Source organism: Salmo salar, chromosome ssa16, assembly GCF_905237065.1.
Source record: "Salmo salar chromosome ssa16, Ssal_v3.1, whole genome shotgun sequence".
In the NCBI taxonomy this organism is placed as follows: domain Eukaryota; kingdom Metazoa; phylum Chordata; class Actinopteri; order Salmoniformes; family Salmonidae; genus Salmo; species Salmo salar.
Window position 1 is genome coordinate 80,756,836 of NC_059457.1, and position 26,599 is coordinate 80,783,434.

The window sequence follows — 26,599 nt, forward strand, 5'->3', positions numbered from 1 at the left end:
GGATATGATACAGCCTGGATTCGAACCAGAGACTGTAGTGACACCTCTTACACTGAGATGCAGTGCCTTAGACCGCTGCGCCACTCGGGAGTCCAAGTGATAATAATATTAGCAGAGACCCTGGGGGGGGGGGGGGGGGTACAGCTGTCTCACTGCTGCCTGAGACGAACACTCACCATGGGGCCTTGGTTTCTGGACCCACACGGGCTACACTGGTTGTTCACCGGGGAGTTCCTCTTGGCTGTTGACAAAACATGTGGTAGCTTACAGAATAGAATCTAACAGAATATAATCTAATAGAATAGAATAGAATGTAATAGAATATAATGGAATAGAATGCAGTAAAAAGGGTTCCAAAGGGGTTCTTTGGCTGTCCCCATAAGAGGTCCTTTTGAAGAACCCTTTTCAGTTCCAGGAACCCTCTATGGAAAGGGCAGAAGATCCCCTTTAGGGTCTTGTCTCTAGAGTGTAGAATAGACTAAAATATCACTTTTGTTACTATGGTATTTGGTTTGGATATTACTAATGTCTCATGTACAACAGCAGAGTAGAACTCAGATGATTCCATAGAGTCAGTACAACATGCTTTCTTTGGTGTCCTCTGGGTGTCCCACCTGTCACAATGTTCCTCACAGGCTTGATGAGGGCAGAGAAGGTGGGGACGTCAGGTTGCCGGTGCTCCCACATTGGCTGCCATATGATGAGACCACTGGCCAATCGGAAAGTCAGGTCAGACTCCTAGATGACACAGCGAAAAAGTTTACACACACAGACACAGAGACACACACGCACAGTAGGGAACCAAAGCATTCCCCAGAGCCATGAAACACACCCGCAGCATCTACACACACAGATCAATAGGGGGTAGTCCAGCAGGAAAGATGAATCAGAGGTACCTTGATGCGGTGAATGAGGGGCGCAAAGAGGAAGACAAACAGCTCCACGGTGGCCATGCTCTTGTGGAAGAGCTTGGTGCGGGCGTGCTCATCCTCCTCCAGGGACCCGCTGCAGCGTGGCGCTCCTGACCCAGAACCGGTGCCTGATCCTGGGCCACCTTGGCCACCTCTGGCTGGCGGGGAGCCCTGGTTCCCAATCCCCATTGGCTGGAGGAAGGCTGAGCTGCTGCTGCCCCCCGACCATCCGTGGCCCAGGCTGGGCTCCTGGTTGCACTCCTGGGCCGCCTCCAGTAGCATCCAGTGGAGGGTATGGAGCAGCTTGGTCTCCGCCACACCCAGCTTGTCCTGGTGACCTGGGGTTAGGGGTGAGGGGTTAGAGCAGGGGTGTCAAACATATGGCCTGTTCAATGCGGCCCACTGGTGGTTTGATCACAGAGTTTCTAAACCCAGAGGCCCAACAATACAATACTTCCGGGAATGCTTTGCGGAGCACAGAATCCGCTTAATTACTTAATAAAACCAAATTGAAACTGTGTAGAAATTATAATGGTACTACATTATCAGTCTCTTCACACTGTCCAGCTTGATAACAGTCATTTACAGTCTCTTCACTCTGTCCAGCTTGATAAGTAATTTATAGTCGCTTCACTCTGTCCAGCTTGATAACAATCATTTATAGACTCTTCTCTCTGTCCAGCTTGATAACAGTCATTTATAGACTCTTCACTCTGTCCAGCTTGATAACAGTCATCTATAGTCTCTTCACTCTGTCCAGATTGATAACAGTCATCTATAGTCTGTTCACTCTGTCCAGCTTGATAACAGTCATCTATAGTCTCTTCACTCTGTCCAGCTTGATAACAGTCATTTATAGACACTTCACTCTGTCCAGCTTGATAACAGTCATCTATAGTCTGTTCACTCTGTCCAGCTTGATAACAGTCATCTATAGTCTGTTCACTCTGTCCAGCTTGATAACAGTCATCTATAGTCTGTTCACTCTGTCCAGCTTGATAACAGTCATCTATAGTCTCTTCACTCTGTCCAGCTTGATAACAGTCATCTATAGACTCTTCACTCTGTCCAGATTGATAACAGTCATCTATAGTCTGTTCACTCTGTCCAGCTTGATAACAGTCATCTATAGTCTGTTCACTCTGTCCAGCTTGATAACAGTCATCTATAGTCTGTTCACTCTGTCCAGCTTGATAACAGTCATCTATAGTCTGTTCACTCTGTCCAGCTTGATAACAGTCATCTATAGTCTGTTCACTCTGTCCAGCTTGATAACAGTCATCTATAGTCTGTTCACTCTGTCCAGATTGATAACAGTCATTTATAGTCTTTTCACTCTGTCCAGCTTGATAAAAATAATTTATAGTCTCTTCACTCTGTCCAGCTTGATAACAGTCATCTATAGTCTCTTCACTCTGTCCAGCTTGATAACAGTCATCTATAGTCTGTTCTGTCCAGCTTGATAACAGTCATCTATAGTCTGTTCACTCTGTCCAGCTTGATAACAGTCATCTATAGTCTGTTCTGTCCAGCTTGATAACAGTCATTTATAGTCTGTTCACTCTGTCCAGCTTGATAACAGTCATCTATAGTCTGTTCACTCTGTCCAGCTTGATAACAGTCATCTATAGTCTGTTCACTCTGTCCAGCTTGATAACAGTCATCTATAGCCTGTTCACTCTGTCCAGCTTGATAACAGTCATCTATAGTCTGTTCACTCTGTCCAGCTTGAGAAGTCATCTATAGCCTGTTCACTCTGTCCAGCTTGATAACAGTCATCTATAGTCTGTTCACTCTGTCCAGCTTGATAACAGTCATTTATAGTCTGTTCTGTCCAGCTTGATAACAGTCATCTATAGTCTGTTCACTCTGTCCAGCTTGATAACAGTCATCTATAGTCTGTTCACTCTGTCCAGCTTGATAACAGTCATTTATAGTCTGTTCTGTCCAGCTTGATAACAGTCATCTATAGTCTGTTCACTCTGTCCAGCTTGATAACAGTTATCGATACGCTACGAAAGCTAGACAGTCAGGGAGTATCAATAATTCCAAAAGTGATGGATAGAGGACTCTTTTTTTAATCCATTTTGGCGTTTAAGTGTGGCCCACAAGGCCAAATAAGTTTGACACCCCTGGGTCAGAGATCAGTGTTTGATTGGTGTGATGGGATGCATGGGTGTGTGTGGTGGTGGTGGTGGGGGTATATTACTATATGCCTGTCTGTGTGTGTATGTCTGTGTGTGTGTGTATTACTGTATTTCACAGTGTATATCACAGTGCCATCCGTTTTGTCACCAAAGCCCCATATACTACCCACCACTGCGACCTGTACGCTCTCGTTGGCTGGCCTTCGCTTCATAATCGTCGCCAAACACATTGGCTCCAGGTCATCTACAAGACCCTGCTAGGTAAAGTCCCCCCTTATCTCCGCTCACTGGTCACCATAGCAGCACCCACCTGTAGCACGCGCTCCAGCAGGTATATCTCTCTGGTCACCCCTAAAGCCAACTCCTCCTTTGGTCGTCTCTCCTTCCAGTTCTCTGCTGCCAATGACTGGAACGAACTACAAAAATCTCTGAAACTGGAAACACTTATCTCCCTCACTAGCTTTAAGCACCAGCTGTCAGAGCAGCTCACAGATCACTGCACCTGTACATAGCCCATCTATAATTTAGCCCAAACTACTACCTCTTCCCCTACTGTATTTATTTATTTAATTTATTTTGCTCCTTTGCACCATATTATTTATATTTTATCTCTGAACTTTCTTCAAACTACAAATCTACCATTCCAGTGTTTTTCTTGCTATACTTTATTTACTTTGCCACCATGGCATTTTTTTGCCTTTACCTCCCTTATCTCACATCATTTGCTCACATTGTATATAGTCTTATTTTTTTTTCTACTGCATCATTGATTGTATGTTGTTTTACTCCATGTGTAACTCTGTGTTTTTGTATGTTGTCGAACTGCTTTGCTTTATCTTGGCCAGGTCGCAATTGTAAATGAGAACTTGTTCTCAACTTGCCTACCTGGTTAAATAAAGGTGAAATAAAATAAATAAAAATAAAAATTTGTGTCTGTATTACTGTATACATGTCTGTGTGTGTGTATTACTGTGCGTATCTGTGTGTGTATTACTGTATGCGTGTCTGTGTGTGTATTACTGTATGCGTGTCTGTGTGTGTATTACTGTATACGTGTCTGTGTATGTGTATTACTGTATGCGTGTCTGTGTGTGTATTACTGTATGTGTGTCTGTGTGTGTATTACTGTATACGTGTCTGTGTGTGTGTATTACTGTATGCGTGTCTGTGTGTGTATTACTGTATGCGTGTCTGTGTGTGTATTACTGTATGCGTGTCTGTGTGTGTGTATTACTGTATGCGTGTCTGTGTGTGTATTACTGTATGCGTGTCTGTGTGTGTATTACTGTATACGTGTCTGTGTGTGTGTGTATTACTGTGCGTGTCTGTGTGTGTGTATTACTGTATACGTGTCTGTGTGTGTATTACTGTGCGTGTCTGTGTGTGTATTACTGTATGCGTGTCTGTGTGCATGCGTGTGCGTGTCTGCGTCCATGTGTGTGTGTGTGTGTGTGTGTGTGTGTGTGTGTGTGTGTGTGTGTTTACCCAGCTTGTTCCTGTTAGAGAGCAGGATGGCGGTGCAGTGGAGTACGTGGGGCAGGGCGGCCTGGACCAGCTCCCAGCGAGAGATGCTCTGGATGGCCTCGGACAGCACCGGGGAGAGCCCATGGAGCTTGTTCTCCACCAGCACCCGCTCAAAGGACTAGGAGAGAGACACAGTGGCCCGTATTCATTAAATGTCTCAGAGTAGGAGTGCTGATCTGGGATCAGAGTCCCCTGTCCATGTAATCCAATTCGTTATTATGTAAAAGGTAAACCTGATCCTAGATCAGCACTCCTACTTGGAGATGCTTCATGAACATGGGCCAGTGAGACTCTGAGCCAGAAACTGAAGGGCCATTGAATGCCAGTGGATGTGGCCCATAAGTGTCCTCATGCAAAGTAATATGCCTTGGGGAAAGCAGCAAGCCTGAGTTACGGCCCAATTTACTATTTGGTCATACACTCAGACGTGTTATTACAATGTATAGATTCATTATAAAGATAGGTTTGAACTAGCTACATTTCATAGTAATAAGTTTAACCAAACGGGCAAGGTACAGAATAGAACAGAACAAACTCCAATTGGAAAATGCTCCCCTAATTCGCAGGTGCGGTGAGGCCGCGGTAGAAGCGGCGCGATGATTCATTCTAATCATAACTATCGCGTTAAGAAAATGGCTTACCACACAAGATGCCTCATACTGTTTCCCCAACTTCGGCCTCAGAAACGCGCTGCAATCATGAAAACATTGGGGCGTGTTAAATTTTCATTACATCCTTGTTTGAAAATAATATCATTAGCTACATAGGGTAAATTGAATAGGCTAGACCGCCAAACGTCTTCGTGCAAGTGGCCAGTGGTATCATCCAAATGATAAAATATGATCGCTTATACCGCTCATAGCCTAGCCCTACCTCTAGAAATAACAGTGAACATACTGTATACATATCAGACGGATTCAGCCGTAGGTTACAGTGGATGCGTGATAAGGCGATCCCCTTCACCTTTTCCCAGCCATGTCTACAGGTGTGACATCTTAGCCCCCCCTCCTCTAGAACATATCCCCTGTACGAGAACTAGCTGTTTTTCTCGGTTTTTTTTCTTTTCATGTTGTTGTATGTTTGGATGTATTGAATAGGCTACAATAGCCTAACCAAATGAACTGACGCATAGCCTGACATGACAACCCGGTCAACGGGTGCATAACGAGTCAAATGATTGACACCCACATAAAAACCTTCTATACAGATGTAACACATGTTTTAATGTTTAACCTAACGGAGCGAGTTAGCTTGGTTGACATATAATCTCACCCCCGTATATTCTGAGCAGCGGCAAACACCTGTTATCAATGGCTGTCACGACACTAACCTGGTCTGCCTCCATAAGAAGGTCTGGATCGGGAACGGTATACCCTTGCCGCACTCCGTGTCGGTCTCATCCAGGCTTTTCCGCTTCACCATCTTGTCGACTTGTCGCCGTCCAGACGTAGCTGGGTCCGGTCGTCCCAGGTGATGTGATGCCTCACGACATGATTCCGTTCGGCTTGTGTAAAATGGCTGCAAATGTCGGCGGTGGTAGAGGTAACAGAGCGAGATCTATATGGTTTCAGCACCACCTTCGGAGCAGCGGCAGCGGGGAACGGCAGAGTGATTTATCAGACAGCGGCGGGGGGGGGGTTGTAAAAACGCAGTACGACTACTAGGAAGTAAGAACATATGTTTTCCTTAACAACATAAGTATGATCGGGTCGGCTACCGGGAACAGTAGGCTAAACGACGAGAAAAAACACCAATATAAAAGCATAATCGGTTTACACACAACATGCGGCACATTCAGGCTGGAGTACTTCTCCACGCCCTCCACACATATTTAATCTATCTCCATATGAATAACATCAACAGGTTGTTTAATTACCTTGAAATAATACCCTATCCCTGTTTTGATTACATTAACATTTCATGGTATGACAGGTCACTAAAGGGGAATAAAATAAACCACAAATACCTTCTAGTGATATTCACACAATTAGGATTATTGGTTGGCTGTACAGCGCTGTGGGGTGTGTAGACGACCAGAAAGTACATCATCTATTAAACGACTTATCTAAAAAAAAAAAATATGACAGTGTTCTGTTCTGATGGGCACAACCTTTTGGCCCAACAACATCTGTTGCATGCAGTTAGCCTTCCCAAATTACATCATCAAAATGACTCCATGAATTACCCTTCACATAATCTCTTCCCTGTCACTCTCTCTCTCTCTGTTATTCTCTCAGAAGCATGCAATCTAAAACCCACAGTCCCAATAACATAATGCAGACACATTTATGATATCATTTTAAAAAACAGCTCATTATATTTGGGGAAGCTCCAGAAAATGTTTCAAACGAATGTATTTAATTCATTTTATAGTTTTATTCCTGTTGTTATTGTTCTGTAGGAGTGTTTTGTCAACAGCATTGTTTCAAACATTGGAAAGTGTGCACATCTACATGGTCTCTTTAAATACACTTAAACAGGCAAAGGGTTGTGGGAGGGGGAGGAAGAGGGAAGAACGGGTTTGAGAAAAACACTGAAGGGTAACCAACATCTGGAAATTGGGGGTGGGAGGGAGGGTATCACAAATGGCCACAGATAAAAATAAGCTAGAACATTTTTATCAAACACGTACAAGTTGAGAATGACTTCCTTTTCCTTCCACTACATCCCTTCATTACTTTAACCTTCTTTCCTTAGAAAGTCCCGTCCGCACCATCTGACTGGGACATTTTCACAGTGTACACCATAGCTGCTATTTTTCATAGAATGTTTACTTAAATATAAAGCTTCAGACACTTTCTGCGTAGTTACACAAGCGACTGCAGGCCCTTAGCTCATTCAAGGTCCATGTCCTTGCTACTCTAAACGTAGGAGAAAGGCTTATTGGAAGCAAACGTGTAAGTCTAAGGCTGGTACAAAGCGGTTATAGACTGTGTTCACTGAATGGACACAGTATAGTCCCTAGCTACAGTGTTCACTCTCTAGATCTTTTATGTCTATAACTCTGTGCTATTAGGTCACTCACTGGCTTTTGTCACATCAGCATAATAGCGACTGTTTCGTGAAAATCACAGAGCTACTGTATGTAAAATGAATGCTCACATGCTCACTGAAGCAGAAAAGCAGCCTGATGGCTTGTGGACGAGGTCCATTGGAAAGCTAGGATTTTATAGCATTGTAACTTGACATGACTGCAATGTGTAGCCACAGCATGTGCCAAGCTAGTTCAGCCACTGTGACATCAACACTACCATTTGCACTATTAATTAGATTAAAAAAACTTGACAAAACCACATTTTGTCCAATAATTCAACAAATGACATCATGAAGTCATATAGTCACATGACTAAAACAAAATCAATTCAAATAGAAAACATCACATTTTCTGCCAATGAATTGAAACAAGCTTGTCTGAACAGCCATTTCTTACCGTTACAGTTGTAACGTATTGCATTGTATTGAATTGTGTTGTGTTGTTGATTAATTGTTGTTCACAAACGTAACAGCCTCCTGTCTACGACACACATACAGGACCTGGGATACTGGATCATATACACTGCATGATAAAAAGTATGTGGACAGCTGCTCATCGAACATCTCATTCCAAAATCATGGGCATTAACCTATTTTTTTTTTCTTCATGTTCACCTAAAGTGACATTCCCAAATCTAGATTTGGTCCCTCCTTTGCTGCAAAAACAGCCATCCACTCTTCTGGGAAGGCTTTCCACTAGATGTTGGTACATTGCTGCGGGGACTTGCTTCCATTCAGCCACAAGAGCATTAGTGAGGTCAGGCACTGATGTTGGGCGATTAGGCCTGGCTCGCAGTTGGCGTTCCAATTCATCCCAAAGGTGTTCGATGGGGTTGAGGTCAGGGCTCTGTGCAGACCAGTCAATTTCTTCCACACCGATCTCAACAAACCATTTTTGTATGGACCTCGCTTTGTGCACAGGGGCATTGTCATGCTGAAATGGGAAAGGGCCTTCCCCAAACTGTTGCCACAAAGTTGGAAGCACAGAATCGTCTAGCATGTCATTGTATGCTGTAGTGTTATGATTTCTCTTCACTGAAACTAAGGGGCCTAGCCCGAACCATGAAAAATAGCCACAGACCATTATTCCTCCTCTACCAAACTTTACAGTTGGCACTATGCATTGGGGAAGGTAGCGTTCTCCCGGCATCTGCCAAACCCAGATTCGTCCTTCGGACTGCCAGATGATGAAGCGTGATTCATCACTTCAGCACTTGGTGGTCCTGTTCTGTCACATCTGGAGTATTTCTCTTGTCTTTTCCGGTGTCCTGTGTGAATTTAAATATGCTCTCTCTAATTCTCTCTTTCGTTCTCTCTCTCGGAGGACCTGAGCCCTAGGACCATGCCTCAGGACTACCTGGCTTGATGACTCCTTGCTGTCCCCAGTTCACCTGGCCGTGCTGCTGCTCCAGTTCCAACTGTTCTGCCTGCAGCTATGGAACCCGGACCTATTCATCGGACGTGCTACCTGTCCCAGACCTGCTGTTTTCAACTCTCTAGAGACAGCAGGAGCGGTAGAGATACTCTCAAAGACCGGCTATGAAAAAGCCAACTGACACTTACTCTTGTGTTACTGACTTGTTGCACCCTCGACAACTACTATGATTGTTATTATTTGACCATGCTGGTAATTTATGAACATTTGAACATCTAGGCCATGTGCTGTTATAATCTCCACCCGGCACAGCCAGAAGAGGACTGGCCACCCCTCATAGCCTGGTTCCTCTCTAGGTTTCTTCCTAGGTTTTGGCCTTTCTAGGGAGTTTTTCCTAGCCACCGTGCTTCTACACCTGCATTGCTTGCTGTTTGGGGTTTTAGGCTGGGTTTCTGTACAGCACTTTGAGATATCAGCTGATGTAAGAAGGGCTATATAAATTTGATTTGATTTGATTTGATCACTCTAGAGAACACGTTTCCACTGCTCCATAGTCCAGTGGCGGCGAGCGTTACACCACTCCAGCTGACGCTTGGCATTGTGCATGGTGATCTTAGGCTTGTGTGCGGCTGCTCGGTCATTGAAATCCATTTCATGAAGCCCCCGACGAACAGTTATTGTGCTGACGTTGCTTCCAGAGGCAGTTTAGAACTCGGTAGTGAGTGTTGCAACCGAGGACAGACGATTTTTACACGCTACACTCTTCAGCACTTGGTGGTCCTGTTCTGTGCGCTTGTGTGGTCTACCACTTCGCGGCTGAGACGTTGTTGCTCCTGGACGTTTCCACTTTACAATAACAGCACTTACAGTTGACCAGGGCAGCTCTGGCAGGGCAGAAATTTGACAAACTGACTTGTTGGAAAGGTGGCATCCCATGACGGTGCCATGTTATAAGCCACTAAGCTCTTCAGTAAGGCCATTCGACTGCAAATGGTTGTCTATGGAGATTGCATGGCTGTGTGCTCAATTTTATACACCTTTCAGCAACGGGTGTGGTTGAAATAGCCGAATCCACTAACTTGAAGGGGTGTCCACATACTTCTGTATATATAGTGTATGTTGGGAATGAAACCAGGCTGGGCCGCTTAATATCCTAGGCCAAATGGAATGTCTTTGAGATCATTGCCACACAATAAGAATCACTGTAAAGTCTTAGATAACCGATAATACCCTATAAACACTATCTCTGTACCTGTTTCAATGGCTTAGCTAGCTAGCACACTGGCCATCTACAGTACTGTCCCAAAGAACGTTCAACATGGAATGAAAAGAAGCCAAAAGAACAACACAACACACCCTAGCAGAGTCGAGCACATCCCTTAGAACAGAAAGAAGAAGAACAAACATCCTAGAGTCAGTCAATAAAATCCCCCTGGTGGTGGTAGTTTAAATAGCATGTTTTCCTATGGAGGAGCGAGGGAGGGGGAGTGGAATGATGGAAGATGGACTCTGATACTCTGATCACAGTCGTCTGGTTTCTTATCTTGGGGGACGACGGCGAAGGGTTGTTGCAGTGGAGGGCCGACGGAGAAATTTTGAAGAGGGATGTTAAGACCAGGGGGTCCAAGGGATCCAGGAGGTCCAGGGGGAGATGGAGGACTAGGAACCAGGGGGCAATGGAGGAGGCAGGAGGCTCATAAGCCTTGCTTGGCCAGGGCCATGGTGACGTCCTGGGCCAGTGTGGACAGCTGGGGGCAGTCCAGGAGGTTGAGGCTGCCCGTGGATGACACGTTGCTGAGACGGTGGGGGGATGTGCCCCCCGTGCCACCTGGGGACAGGGTGATAACGTCTGCCCCGTGGTCCACGCGCGCCTTGGCCGTGTCACGGAATGTCAGCTTGTGGCTCTCGATCTGAGAGAGAGACAGAGAGAGAGAGAGAGAGAGAGAGAGAGGGGGAGAGGGTTAATCATGGCCCATGTTGGAATCAAACCCACAACCCTGCTTTTGCCAGCACCATGCTCTAAACCACTAAGCCATCTATGTAAACCTAGGTCGTGTCCATTAGGGAACGCAACTGAACATGTTTTAAAACGTTTTGCAATCGAAAACGAAAATGAGAGTTTCTTATTGGAAAAGTCCAGGTAGTCCCTCCCTGTTTCAGTCCGTTTTCTTCTGTTTGGTGCCTAATGAACATGACCCTGTACTGTATTTTACTGTAGACTGTCTCACCATGATTTGTCCTCCCCCGGGGGTGTGACTGGCGTTAGCCAGTGAGCCCACTTTGGCCTCGGCCTTGTCCTTGAAGTCCAGCTTCACACTCTCGATACGCACGTTACCACCCCCTGTAGGAGAGGTAGAGAGGAAGGAGAGAGAAGGGAGAGAGAAGAGGAATACAGGAGGAGAGAGGAGAGGAAGAGAATAGGGGAGAGGAGAAGACGGGAAGAGAAGAGTAGGAAGTGAGGAGAAGAGAGGAGGAGAAGAGAGGAGAGAGGAGAAGAGAGGAGAAGAAGAGAAGAGGAGAGAGGAGAAGAAGAGAAGAAGAGAGGGGAGAAGAAGAGAAGAAGAGAGGAGAGAGGAGAAGAAGAGAGGAGACAGGAGAAGAAGAGAAGAAGAGAGGAGAGAGAAGAGAAGAAGAGAAGAAGAGAGGAGAGAGAAGAGAAGAAGAGAGGAGAGAGGAGAAGAGAAGAAGAGAGGAGAGAGGAGAAGAGAGGGGAGAAGAAGAGAAGAAGAGAGGAGAGAGGAGAAGAGAGGGGAGAAGAAAAGAAGAGAGGAGAGAAGAGAGAGGAGAAGAGAAAAAGAGGAGAGAGGAAAGGAGAAGAAGAGAGGAGAAGTAAAGGATATGAATGAATCAATACTCATATAAACATTTACGTCATTTAGCAGAGGCTCTTATCCAGAATAACTTACAAATTGGTGCATTCACCTTATGATATCCAGTGGAACAACCACTTTACAATAGTACATCTATATCTTTTTTTTTTTGGGGGGGGGGGGGGAGCAATTAACAGAAGCAATAGTTGAACTATGTAACTACACAGGACAAAATGCCTGTAGGATTAATAGTCCATTGCTAATTAAACTACAGTTAGTGACTTGTCTGAGGTACAGCATAAAAATGTCATGTATGAAAGTGTAACTAGAAATGTATTGTTCTTATGCCCTGTTCATCCAAAAGATTGGAATACTCTCTCTATTAGATAATCACTCAATATTAATGAATCAACTAAAAAAGTGCTGATTACCTGGCCGGTGACGGATGTTGGACATTGATCCACATTTGGAGGTGATGTGGCTCAGGTCTATCTTCTTGGTGGTGATGTGGACCTGCGAGAGGCGCATTCAGACACTGTCTTATACTGCACTGAGGGAAGGGACTGCCACATTTTAGATCTGAAGGGCTGTAGGACAATACCTTGAAATTATGCAGAATTTACCATAATTTACTGTATCCTAATTTTCTTCAATGAAAGATCATTAATAAAAATGCATACATTTAAGGAAGAACAGAAAGTAGCACTCAACAGATTAAGGACATCATCAATCTGTGAAACAAACTGCCTGAAGAATAGCGATCACTACAAAATCACTGTAACCACCTCACTCAACAGGGACAGTTGGTGTACATCCCACAAGACATCACTGACATCACACAATATGTCACTGACATCACACAATATGTCACTGACATCACACAAGACGACACTGACATCACACAATATGTCACTGACATCACACAATATGTCACTGACATCACAGAAGACGACACTGACATCACACAATACGACACTGACATCACACAAGACGACACTGACATCACACAATATGTCACTGACATCACACAAGACGACACTGACATCACACAAGACGACACTGACATCACATAATACGACACTGACATCACACAAGACGTCACTGACATCACACAATATTGTACTGACATCACACAAGACATCACTGACATCACACAATATGACACTGACATCACACAATATTGTACTGACATCACACAATATGACACCACTGACATCACACAATATGACACTGACATCACACAATATGTCACTGACATCACACAATATGTCACTGACATCACACAATATGTCACTGACATCACACAATATGTCACTGACATCACAAAATACGTCACTGACATCACACAATACGTCACTGACATCACACAATACGACACTGACATCACACAAGACGACACTGACATCACACAAGATTACACAAGATTACACTGACATCACACAAGACGACACTGACATCACACAAGACGACACTGACATCACACAAGACGACACTGACATCACACAAGACGACACTGACATCACACAAGACGACACTGACATCACACAAGACACCGACATCACACAAGACACCGACATCACACAAGACACCGACATCACACAATCAACTGAAACCAGTCAATCTACCACAATAAACAAATCAATCTAGAACATCAAAGCAGACATTAACACAACAACAAGCACTAAACACATTGGCCGTATTCCAGACAATATGCAAAGCAGTCAGAACCAAATTTCACTACGCCTGTGTAGATGTCAGCTTTGCAGACCTTCTGGAATGTGGCTATTGATTACATCACAGAGAACACCAGTGCTAAGTAACAAGTCAGAGAACAGGTGTTTTAATTGATCTTCAGTGTTTATTTTGATTCAGTTCATGTTGCTAGATGAACAATAGGTGGGTGGGCCAGATGTCCTTTGAGTGACGTCTCTGGCTGTTGTGACAGGATACATACAGTTAAAACTCTATGCTAAATGACTATGTTAAAATACAATTTAAAGGACTATGTTAAAATACTATTTTAGGATAGTTTTTTATTACCCTGTATGCACAGACAGGATACTGTACTGAAAACCACTACGAGGTTAGGTAGCTGTGCTTTGTGCCAAGACTAAACTGAAAACTGAGTAAGGAATGTGATTAAAAACCCAAATCGCCATGTCTTTATTAATCAAGACGCAAAGCAAAGCAATAGAAAACACTGTCACAGTGATACCACGATTCACCACCATCCACCATCCATAGAAAACACTGTCATAGTGATACCACGATTCACCACCATCCATAGAAAACACTGTCACAGTGATACCACGATTCACCACATTTAACATTTACATTTAAGTCATTTAGCAGACGCTCTTATCCAGAGCGACTTACAAATTGGTGCATTCACCTTATAATATCCAGTGGAACAACCACTTTACAATAGTGCATCTAAATCTTTAAGGGGGGGTTATAAGGATTACTTTACCACCATCCACCATCCATAGAAAACACTGTCACAGTGATACCACGATTCACCACCATCCACCATCCATAGAAAACACTGTCACAGTGATACCACGATTCACCACCATCCACCATCCATAGAAAACACTGTCACAGTGATACCACGATTCACCACCATCCACCATCCATAGAAAACACTGTCACAGTGATACCACGATTCACCACCATCCACCATCCATAGAAAACACTGTCACAGTGATACCACGATTCACTATCATCCATGCCTGTTGGTTAGTGAGTGAGAGGTTGGTTAGAGCAGGGTTTGTAAACACACTGTGTTGAGACACTCACGTTTCCCCCGGTGGGTGCGTACTGGATTTTGTCCAGGGAGCCACACTTAGACTGGACATGGCTAAAGTCCAGTTTAACACTTGGTATGAAGACGACAGCATCCATACTCTGTAACACTCAGACATTCATTCCTCTGTTTATTATAATTAGTTCATTCTGTGGTTTATTCGCTAGCTCGCAAGCCCATTCAATCAGTTATTCATTCACCCATACATCCATCCATTAATTCATGAATCCATCCATTAATTAATTAAACCATCCATTCATCCATCCATCAATTCATTAATTCATTCATCCATCTATTCATCCATCCATCAATTCATTCATTCGTTCATTAACCCATCAATTAATTCCTTCATTCATTCATTAACCCATCCATCCATTAATTAAACCATTCATTCATTCATCCATCAATTCATTCCTTCATTCATTCATTAACCCATCCATCCATTAATTAAACCATTCATTCATTAACCCATGCATCCATTAATTAAACCATTCATTCATTCATTAATCCATCAATTCATTCCTTCATTCATTCTCCAATGGCATAGTAGGAGGACATAGTTGGAGGACATAGTAGGAGGACATAGTTGGAGGACATAGTTGGAGGACATAGTTGGAGGACATAGTAGGAGGAGATAGTTGGAGGACATAGTTGGAGGACATAGTAGGAGGACATAGTTGGAGGACATAGTTGGAGGAGATAGTTGGAGGACATAGTAGGAGGAGATAGTTGGAGGACATAGTAGCAGGACATAGTAGGAGGACATAGTAGGAGGACATAGTTGGAGGACATAGTTGGAGGACATAGATATAATATAATAGGAATGTGGGATATCAAAACGTTGTTGTTTGACATCATTCTGCTACTCAAATGTACCCTGTTTTGAAGAGAATTACCATGGTACATGAAGCACACACTCAATACAGACTGACTAACAGATCAATTAGAGAAATACACAGTACCAATGAAACCAGAGGCAAGAAAATGGACCGGGGACCCCATCTGAAAGAAAGAGTTGAGAAAAAGCCAGATAAAAGAGAGGAAAATCAAGGCAGGAATGGAGAGAAAGCAGAGCAGTACATACACTGCCTCCACAGTGTAGAGAGTTCTTCAGATTCTCCTTGGATCCACACTTTGATGAAACAAGTCCACCTTCTGGTTTAAAATCTCAATCTAAAAACCAATAAAAAACTGTATATGCCTCTATAAAATGTGTGAATAGCTCAATGTGTAATTTTTATTTATTTGTAATCGATTCTATTGTCATTTAACAGACGATCTTTTCCAGAGCGACTTACATGAGCAACTAAGTTTAAATGCCTTGCTCAAGAGCACATCGACCAATGTTTAACCTAGTTGGCTCTAGGGATAAGAACCAGCAACCTTTCAGTTACTGGTCCAACGCTCTTAACCGCTAGGCTATCTGCCGCCCGGTACTCTTAACCGCTAGGCTACCTGCCGCCCGGTACTCTTAACCGGTAGACTACTTGCCGCCCGGTACTCTTAACCGCTAGGCTACTTGCCGCCCGGTACTCTTAACCGCTAGGCTACTTGCCGCCCGGTACTCTTAACCGCTAGGCTACTTGCCGCCCGGTACTCTTAACCGCTAGGCTACTTGCCGCCCGGTACTCTTAACCGCTAGGCTACTTGCCGCCCGGTACTCTTAACCGCTAGGCTACTTGCCGCCCGGTACTCTTAACCGCTAGGCTACTTGCCGCCCGGTACTCTTAACCGCTAGGCTACTTGCCGCCCGGTACTCTTAACCGCTAGGCTACTTGCCGCCCGGTACTCTTAACCGCTAGGCTACTTGCCGCCCGGTACTCTTAACCGCTAGGCTACTTGCCGCCCGGTACTCTTAACCGCTAGGCTACTTGCCGCCCGGTACTCTGAACCGCTAGGCTACTTGCCGCCCGGTACTCTGAACCGCTAGGCTACTTGCCGCCCGGTACTCTGAACCGCTAGGCTACTTGCCGCCCGGTACTCTTAACCGCTAGGCTACTTGCCGCCCGGTACTCTTAACCGCTAGGCTACCTGCCGCCCGGTACTCTTAACCGCTAGGCTACCTGCCGCCCGGTACTCTTAACCGCTAGGCTACCTGCCGCCCGGTACTCTTAACCGCTAGGCTACCTGCCGCCCGGTACTCTTAACCGCTAGGCTACCTGCCGCCCGGTACTCTTAACCGCTAGGCTACCTGCCGCCCAGTACTCTTAACCGCTATGCTTCCTGCCGCCCGGTACTCTTAACCGGTAGGCTACCTGCCGCCCGGTACTCTTAACCGCTAGGCTACTTGTCGCCCGGTACTCTTAACCGCTAGGCTACCTGCCGCCCGGTACTCTTAACCGCTAGGCTACCTGCCGCCCGGTACTCTTAACCGCTAGGCTACCTGCCGCCCGGTACTCTTAACCGCTAGGCTACTTGCCCCCCGGTACTCTTAACCGCTAGGCTACTTGCCGCCCGGTACTCTTAACCGCTAGTCTACTTGCCGCCCGGTACTCTTAACCGCTAAGCTACTTGCCGCCCGGTAATCTTAACCGCTAGGCTACTTGCCGCCCGGTACTCTTAACCGCTAAGCTACTTGCCGCCCGGTACTCTTAACCGCTAGGCTACTTGCCGCCCGGTACTCTTAACCGCTAGTCTACTTGCCGCCCGGTACTCTTAATCGCTAGGCTATCTGCTGCCCGGTACTTGCATTGACATCAGTATGTACAGTTTCTGTATATCGATATTTACGTAGAATGATAATCATATTGTTTATACGTGACGGCTGGTCATGCAGTGCTTCGTGTAATCGTGTCCGTATGTCCATACGTTGCAAATAATTGCATTTACATTATGTGTACAGTATCTGTACGTTGATATTTATTTGGATTAATAATCATATTATGTACACTGAGTGTACAAAACATTAAGACACCTGCTCTTTCATTGACATAGACTGACCAGGTGAATCCAGTTGAACGCTATGATTCCTTATTGATGTCACCTGTTAAATCCACTTCAATCAATGTAGATAAAGGGGAGGAGACAGGTTAAAGAAGGATTTTTAAACCTTGAGACAATTGAGACATGGATTGTTTATGTGTGCAATTTAGAGGATAAATGGGCAAAACAAAATATATAAGTGCCTTTGAACGGGGTATTGTAGTAGGTTCCAGGCACACCGGTTTGTGTCAAGAACTGCAATGCTGCTGGGTTTTTCCACGCTCAACAGTTTCCCGTGTGTATCAAGAATGGTCCACCAGCCAAAGGACATCCAGCCAACTTGACACAACTGTGGGAAGGATTGGAGTCAACATGGGCCAGCATCCCTGTGGAACGCTTTCAACACCTTGTAGAGTCCATGCCCCGACGTCACATATACACTGAGTGTACAAAACATTAAGAACACCTTGTGGAATCCATGCCCCGACGTCACATATACACTGAGTGTACAAAACATTAAGAACACCTTGTAGAATCCATGCTCCGACGTCACATTTATACTGAGTGTACAAAACATTAAGAACACCTTGTGGAATCCATGCCCCGACGTCACATATACACTGAGTGTACAAAACATTAAGAACACCTTGTAGAATCCATGCTCCGACGTCACATTTATACTGAGTGTACAAAACATTAAGAACACCTTGTAGAATCCATGCTCCGACGTCACATTTATACTGAGTGTACAAAACATTAAGAACACCTTGTGGAATCCATGCCCCGACGTCACATATACACTGAGTGTACAAAACATTAAGAACACCTTGTAGAATCCATGCTCCGACGTCACATTTATACTGAGTGTACAAAACATTAAGAACACCTTGTGGAATCCATGCCCCGACGTCACATATACACTGAGTGTACAAAACATTAAGAACACCTTGTAGAATCCATGCTCCGACGTCACATTTATACTGAGTGTACAAAACATTAAGAACACCTTGTAGAATCCATGCCACGACGTCACATATATACTGAGTGTACAAAACATTAAGAACACCTTGTAGAATCCATGCCACGACGTCACATATATACTGAGTGTACAAAACATTAAGAACACCTTGTAGAATCCATGCCACGACGTCACATATATACTGAGTGTACAAAACATTTAGAACACCTTCCCAATATTGACTTGAGGCTATTCTGAGGGCAGGTGTTCTTAATGGTCATAAGGTAATCATTTCCGATTTTTTATTTTTTATTTAAGGTACAAATACTTGTCTGAAATACAGGACTGGCAAGACCTATACCGTGTAGCGATCACAAGAGACGTGGTTGGAATGAGACGTGAGCCAATGAGTCAACACAAGCTGGTATGTCTCTGGAAAGGAGAACCCTGGCCTACAAACCTAGTATTTCATCAACCAGACTCTGACCTGGATTCTCCTGTCACCTGAGGACCCACACGTGTGACAATTAAACGCAGACACACACAAGTGGGAATACACACAGTCAAACACACATATAAATACACACACGCACCTGTGCTTTTCATCTAATTTGTTTTGCAGATTCTAAAGCTGCTAAAACATGACCATCTCTACAAGGTCAGTCAATGACAAAGCACCAGAGATTCTAAATATGCTGCCTAAATAGAGATTCTAAATATGCTGCCTAAATAGAGATTCTAAATATGCTGCCTAAATAGAGATTCTAAATATGCTGCCTAAATAGAGATTCTAAATATGCTGCCTAAATAGAGATTCTAAATATGCTGCCTAAATAGAGATTCTAAATATGCTGCCTAAATAGAGATTCTAAATATGCTGCCTAAATAGAGATTCTAAATATAGATTCTAAATAGAGATCCTAAATAGCTGCCTAAATAGAGATTCTAAATAGAGATCCTAAATAGCTGCCTAAATAGAGATTCTAAATAGAGATCCTAAATAGCTGCCTAAATAAAGATTCTAAATAGAGATCCTAAATAGCTGCCTAAATAGAGATTCTAAATAGAGATCCTAAATAGCTGCCTAAATAGAGATTCTAAATAGAGATCCTAAATAGCTGCCTAAATAGAGATTCTAAATAGAGATCCTAAATAGCTGCCTAAATAGAGATTCTAAATAGAGATTCTAAATAGCTGCCTAAACAGAGATTCTAAATAGAGATCCTAAATAGCTGCCTAAATAGAGATTCTAAATAGAGATCCTAAATAGCTGCCTAAATAGAGATTCTAAATAGAGATCCTAAATAGCTGCCTAAATAGAGATTCTAAATAGAGATCCTAAATAGCTGCCTAAATAGAGATTCTAAATAAAGATCCTAAATAGCTGCCTAAATAGAGAATCTAAATAGAGATCCTAAATAGCTGCCTACAGCAAATACAAGTGGGTAGACTCATAGAGGGGTTACAGGTCACCACAAAATATTGCAGTGAAATCGCTGCACCAAAATAAAGATTTTCCATTGGAAGATAGAACTTATTGGATTCATTTTGAGATGTATAAATTATTCTGGGGTTCATGATGTTTTCTAATTTTCACTGAGGCTGTGTTACACTGAAGCCCTGAGCCTTCGTCCAGACTGCAACACCAGACTAGAGCTCATTAAACTCAGCCCTGTCTTCCACTCCTCTCACAGAACAAAGGTCCTTCAACATCAAGGATGAAAACAAACCTCAATAGCCAATAGGGATTCTCCATTCTGAAAGATTCATATAACAGCAACTGCTGTATGTTTGTTATTAGACTCAGCTTGCTGGTTAAATATGTACACTGTGAGTGAGCGAGTGAGTAGACAGGCTGGATTGTTTTCTGCATGAGCTAAAGACCTCTCTGGCTAATTGCGTCTGTCAGAGTAGGGAATGAGGAAGAAACTACCACAAGAACACAGCCACTGGTACTTGTGTGTAGGATATTTCCCTGCCTTAATGTCATGTATATCCTGATCTCAGATCTGTTTTTGCTGTATAGCCAACTCCCATTGTTGTCAGGGAAAACAGGGCTGGACAAAGTGTTTTTTAAGAAAGCAGATATTTTGGGGAGAAAACATTTAACTTTTCAACACATTTTTGCCATGGTGCAGAGAGAAACATTTGAAGTTTTAAAATGCTATTCTACACATCTTGTCATGAGGCTGAGAGAACATTTAGCAGTTTTAAAGCTACAGTAATTACCTCCAATTGGACACATTTTGCCATTGCTTATGACCTCAAGGGGGCACCCAACCCTGACCTGATTCCAAACGATGAAAGGAGTTGGTAAGACAGTACAAACAGATCTGGAACCAGGCTAGCTGTAAACTTCCATGGAGCTGAAATGACTACAGACCGGTACTTCTGGTTCAAATCCACTTCTCCTTATCATGCCAGAGGTCAAACAGCCCTCAACCAATCAGACCAGAGGGTAAACAACTGTCAACCAATCGGACCAGAGGGTAAACAACTCTCGACTAATGAGAAGGGAGGATAAACATTTGCTTTGGCAGAGATGGAGAAACAGCACACACAGGGAGTGGGAGACTGAGAATGTGGGTGGGCAGGTGCAATGTAGCAGGACCAGAAACAGATGCAGTGCTTTATGATGGAGAGGAGAGGAGAGGAGAGGAGAGGAGAGGAGAGGAGAGGAGAGGAGAGGAGAGGAGAGGAGAGGAGAGGAGAGGAGAGGAGAAAAGAGGAGAGGAGAGGAGAGGAGAGGAGAAACAAGAAGGAAGTGGAGGGAAGAGGAGAGGAGAGGAGAGGAGAGGAGAGGAGAAACAAGAAGGAAGTGGAGGGAAGAGGAGAGGAGAGGAGAGGGAGAGGAGAGGAGAGGAGAGGAGAGGAGAGGAGAGGAGAGGAGAGGAGAGGAGAGGAGAAACAAGAAGGAAGTGGAGGAAAGAGGAGAGGAGAGGAGAGGAGAGGAGAGGAGAGGAGAGGAGAGGAGAGGAGAAACAAGAAGGAAGTGGAGGAAAGAGGAGAGGAGAGGAGAAAAGAGATGAGGAGAGAAGAGGAGAGGAGAGCAGAGGAGAGGAGAGGAGAGGAAAGGAGAGGAGAAACAAGAAGGAAGTGGAGGGAAGAGGAGAGGAGAGGAGAAACAAGAAGGAAGTGGAGGGAAGAGGAGAGGAGAGGAGAGGAGAGGAGAGGAGAGGAGAGGAGAGGAGAGGAGAGGAGAGGAGAGGAGAAACAAGAAGGAAGTGGAGGGAAGAGGAGAGGAGAGGAGAGGAGAGGGAGAGGGTGCAGGGAACATGGAACAGAGAAGGGAACAGGGAACAGGGAACAGGGAACAGGGAACAGGGAGGGAAAGAGAGAGAGAGAGAAAGGGAGAGAGAGATGGTTAGACAGAGAGAAACAGACAGAGAGACCGCAAGAGAGCCACGACTGGTGACCACAGTGGTATTCAACACAGGCCATATCCCCTATGCTGAGTGGTTGTCATCTCACCTGTCCACCTTTGGGCTGGTACTTCATGTTGTCTGTGGAGCCGATCTTGGACTTGATGTTCTTCAGGTCGGGCAGGGGCTGGTTGAGGACGCGCAGCTGCTTGGGCGTGGTGGAGGGTGACTTGGGCGGTGTGCGGATCACAGCAAACTTCTTCTCCTGAGTGAGGAGGCTGAATAGAACAACAGAACAACTTTGTCTACTATCTTGCAGAGAACGGACATATGTCATTTTGCTTACAAACCCAAATCCCTGAGACTCACACACATATGCAGCCACACACACACACACACAAGCTTTCATTGACGATGTGGGATTTCAACCGGCAACCCCCAGGTTGCTGGCCCACTTCTCTAAAGTGTAGACTATCAACCTGAGAGACTTGGGTGTGTGGCTGCCGGGGGTGCGACTCCCAGGGGTGCGGCAAGAGTAGCTGGGTGGTGTGCCTGGGGTGACCGCTGTGGAGCCGGGGGTGTGGGGCGTGGAGGCTCCGCTCCGGGCAGAACGGGAACGGGCCGACGAGTTTGTGCCGACTGGGTGGGAGACAGAGAGGTAACAGAAGTCAGGGTGGAACTGTGATAAAGACAGAGACAGAGAGAGAGAGAGAGAGAGAGAGAGAGAGAGAGAGAGAGAGAGAGAGAGGAGAGAGATGGTGACAGAGACAGAGAGAGAGACAGACAGACAGAGACAGACAGAGACAGACACAGAGAGAGAGAGAGAGAGAGAGAGAGAGAGAGAGAGAGAGAGCGAGACAGAGAGAGCGAGACAGAGAGAGCGAGACAGAGAGAGAGAGAGAGAGAGAGAGAGAGAGAGAGAAAGAGAGAAAGAAAGAAAGAAAGAAAGAAAGAAAGAAAGAAAGAAAGAAAGAAAGAAAGAAAGAAAGAAAAAGAGAGAGAGATATACAGAGAGAGAGACTAGAGTATTGACACACAACTTCAACTTGATGGCAAACACTACCTTGACAAACAAGACAAAAGACCTTGACATCAAGTAGCTGAGACGGAATAGAACTAAACCAGAACACAATAAAGCAGGCTGGCAAAATAACCCAATAACTAAACAGCATGAATGATTGTGATGTGTTTGCTGGTAGCTAGGACATAATACACTGCTCAAAAAAATAAAGGGAACACTTAAACAACACAATGTAACTCCAAGTCAATCACACTTCTGTGAAATCAAACTGTCCACTTAGGAAGCAACACTGATTGACAATAAATTTCACATGCTGTTGTGCAAATGGAATAGAAAACAGGTGGAAATTATAGGCAATTAGCAAGCCACCCCCAATAAAGGAGTGGTTCTGCAGGTGGGGACCACAGACCACTTCTCAGTTCCTATGCTTCCTGGCTGATGTTTTGGTCACTTTTGAATGCTGGCGGTGCTTTCACTCTAGTGGTAGCATGAGACGGAGTCTACAACCCACACAAGTGGCTCAGGTAGTGCAGCTCATCCAGGATGGCACATCAATGCGAGCTGTGGCAAGAAGGTTAGCTGTGTCTGTCAGCGAAGTGTCCAGAGCATGGAGGCGCTACCAGGAGACAGGCCAGTACATCAGGAGACGTGGAGGAGGCCGTAGGAGGGCAACAACCCAGCAGCAGGACCGCTACCTCCGCCTTTGTGCAAGGAGGAGCAGGAGAAGCACTGCCAGAGCCCTGCAAAATGACCTCCAGCAGGCCACAAATGTGCATGTGTCTGCTCAAACGGTCAGAAACAGACTCCATGAGGGTGGTATGAGGGCCCAACGTCCACAGGTGGGGGTTGTGCTTACAGCCCAACACCGTGCAGGACGTTTGGCATTTGCCAGAGAACACCAAGATTGGCAAAATCGCCACTGGCACCCTGTGCTCTTCACAGATGAAAGGAGGTTCACACTGAGCACGTAACAGACGTGACAGAGTCTGGAGATGCCGTGGAGAACGTTCTGCTGCCTGCAACATCCTCCAGCGTGACCAGTTTGGCGGTGGGTCAGTCATGGTGTGGGGTGGCATTTCTTTGGGGGGCCGCACAGCCCTCCAAGTGCTCGCCAGAGGTAACCTGACTGCCATTAGATACCGAGATGAGATCCTCAGACCCCTTGTGAGACCATCTGCTGGTGCGGTTGGCCCTGGGTTCCTCCTAATGCAAGACAATGCTAGACCTCATGTGGCTGGAGTGTGTCAGCAGTTCCTGCAAGAGGAAGGCATTGATGCTATGGACTGGCCTGCCCGTTCCCCAGACCTGAATCCAATTGAGCACATCTGGGACATCATGTCTCGCTCCATCCACCAACGCCACGTTGCACCACAGACTGTCCAGGAGTTGGCGGATGCTTTAGTCCAGGTCTGGGAGGAGATCCCTCAGGAGACCATCCGCCACCTCATCAGGAGCATGCCCAGGCGTTGTAGGGAGATCATACAGGCACGTGGAGGCCACACACACTACTGAGCCTCATTTTGACTTGTTTTAATGACATTACATCAAAGTTGGATCAGCCTGTAGTGTGGTTTTCCACTTTAATTTTGAGTGTGACTCCAAATCTAGACCTCCATGGGTTGATAAATTGGATTTCCATTGATTATTTTTGTGTGATTTTGTTGTCAGCACATTCAACTATGTAAAGAAAAAAGTATTTAATAAGATTTTTTCTTTCATTCAGATCTAGGATGTGTTGTTTAAGTGTTCCCTTTATTTTTTTGAGCAGTATATATAATACTTTTACAGAGCAATAACATGACGGTCACTGACTTCATCAATAAGACAAAACAAAATGGCTGATTGATAAACATGCAGACAGAGTTTGCGTTCCCCTGCTCAGACGTTGCATGCATCAACCAATGGCTGCGTGCCATATCATGGACTTTTCCGTTGGGCACCATAATGCTATAAAATATGATGTGGTTAGCTGATACGTAAAATACCTATCCAGGCATTGTAAGATCTGGCATGCGTCAGCAACGTCTTAGCAGGGGAACAGGACCAAAGCTAGTGAGAGACAGCCAGGGCGTGGTGTGGATGACAGAGTGGATCTATCAAAGCTAGTGAGAGACAGCCAGGGCGTGGTGTGGATGACAGAGTGGATCTATCAAAGCTAGTGAGAGACAGCCAGGGTGTGGTGTGGATGACAGAGTGGATCTATCAAAGCTAGTGAGAGACAGCCAGGGCGTGGTGTGGATGACAGAGTGGATCTATCAAAGCTAGTGAGAGACAGCCAGGGCGTGGTGTGGATGACAGAGTGGATCTATCAAAGCTAGTGAGAGACAGCCAGGGCGTGGTGTGGATGACAGAGTGGATCTATCAAAGCTAGTGAGAGACAGCCAGGGCGTGGTGTGGATGACAGAGTGGATCTATCAAAGCTAGTGAGAGACAGCCAGGGCGTGGTGTGGATGACAGAGTGGATCTATCAAAGCTAGTGAGAGACAGCCAGGGCGTGGTGTGGATGACAGAGTGGATCTATCAAAGCTAGTGAGAGACAGCCAGGGCGTGGTGTGGATGACAGAGTGGATCTATCTGTGATCTACCTGCGATACTAGGGGACCTCCCAGACCTGTGCTCCCCTCTGGGCTCAGTTTGAATTGCTACAGGGGGAAGAGGGAGGAGGAGGAGTTAGAGGAGAAGGAGGAGGAGGAGAGGGGGGAGGAGGAGGAAAGGGGGAGGAGGAGGAGAAGAGGAGGAGGAGGAGGAGAGGGGGAGGAGAGGGGGAGGAGGAGGAGTTAGAGGGAGGAGGATGAGTTAGAGGAGAAGGAGGAGGAGGAGAGGGGGAGGAGGAGGGAACGGGGAGGAGGAGGAGAAGAGGGAGGAGGATGAGTTAGAGTAGAAGGAGGAGGAGGAGAGGGGGGGAGGAGGAGGAGGAGAGGGGGAGGAGGAGGGAAGGGGGAGGAGGAGGAGAAGAGGGAGGAGGATGAGTTAGAGGAGAAGGAGGAGGAGGAGAGGGGGGAGGAGGAGGAGGAGAGGGGGAGGAGGAGGAAAGGGGGAGGAGGAGGAGAAGAGGGAGGAGGAGGAGTTGGAGAAGGAGGAGGAGTTAGTGGAGGAGGAGGAGGAGTTAGAGGAGGAGTTAGAGGAGAAGAAGAGGAGGAGGAGAAGAGGGAGGAGGAGGAGTAAGTTGAGGAGGAGGAGGAGTTAGAGGAGAAGAAGAGGAGGAGGAGAAGAGGGAGGAGGAGGAGTAAGAGGAGGAGAGGGGGAGTGAAGGGGGATAGGATAGTTGTTGAGTTAAGAGAGAAACAGAGTTGAGCAGAGGATAGTTGTTGAGTTAAGAGAGAAACAGAGTTGAGCAGAGGATAGTTGTTGAGTTAAGAGAGAAACAGAGTTGAGCAGAGGATAGTTGTTGAGTTAAGAGAGAAACAGAGTTGAGCAGAGGATAGTTGTTGAGTTAAGAGAGAAACAGAGTTGAGAAGAGGATAGTTGTTAAGTTAGAGAGAAACAGAGTTGAGTTGAGCAGAGGATAGTTGTTGAGTTAAGAGAGAAACAGAGTTGAGTTGAGCAGAGGATAGTTGTGAGTTAAGAGAGAAACAGAGTTGAGTTGAACAGAGGATAGTTGTTGAGTTAAGAGAGAAACAGAGTTGAGTTGAGCAGAGGATAGTTGTGAGTTAAGAGAGAAACAGAGTTGAGTTGAGCAGAGGATAGTTGTGAGTTAAGAGAGAAACAGAGTTGAGTTGAGCAGAGCATA

At 45.4% G+C, this 26,599-nt stretch overlaps 2 protein-coding genes across 8 annotated transcripts in view; both read right to left on the reverse strand.

The window, feature by feature from the left end:
* The window catches only part of LOC106574930 (unc-80 homolog, NALCN channel complex subunit), a gene marked incomplete at its 3' end in the record, with an annotated part of 114,694 nt that extends 108,487 nt beyond the window's left edge, over window positions 1-6,207 (reverse strand). The window contains exons 1-6 of the mRNA XM_045696727.1: window positions 5,913-6,207; window positions 5,224-5,272; window positions 4,544-4,700; window positions 897-1,249; window positions 615-738; window positions 177-241 (exon numbers count right to left, since the gene is read on the reverse strand). Coding sequence (XP_045552683.1) covers window positions 177-241; window positions 615-738; window positions 897-1,249; window positions 4,544-4,700; window positions 5,224-5,272; window positions 5,913-6,004 — 840 coding nt within the window. The remainder of the gene's footprint in view (window positions 1-176; window positions 242-614; window positions 739-896; window positions 1,250-4,543; window positions 4,701-5,223; window positions 5,273-5,912) is intronic.
* Window positions 6,208-9,796: 3,589 nt separating this feature from the next.
* LOC106574851 (microtubule-associated protein 2) overlaps window positions 9,797-26,599 on the reverse strand; it is a 127,862-nt gene continuing 111,059 nt past the window's right edge. For 4 of the 7 annotated variants that reach the window (XM_045698112.1, XM_045698113.1, XM_045698115.1 and 1 more), the window contains 7 exons: window positions 25,455-25,511; window positions 22,328-22,487; window positions 21,958-22,126; window positions 14,600-14,707; window positions 12,232-12,313; window positions 11,219-11,331; window positions 9,797-10,900 (listed from right to left, as the gene is read on the reverse strand). In XM_045698112.1, the coding sequence (XP_045554068.1) occupies window positions 10,685-10,900; window positions 11,219-11,331; window positions 12,232-12,313; window positions 14,600-14,707; window positions 21,958-22,126; window positions 22,328-22,487; window positions 25,455-25,511 (905 nt within the window). In that variant the 3' untranslated portion in view covers window positions 9,797-10,684. Of the gene's footprint in view, window positions 10,901-11,218; window positions 11,332-12,231; window positions 12,314-14,599; window positions 14,708-18,725; window positions 21,115-21,957; window positions 22,127-22,327; window positions 22,488-25,454; window positions 25,512-26,599 lie in introns of those variants that run through there. The other 3 variants (XM_045698116.1, XM_045698117.1, XM_045698118.1) reach the window with 3 other exon arrangements.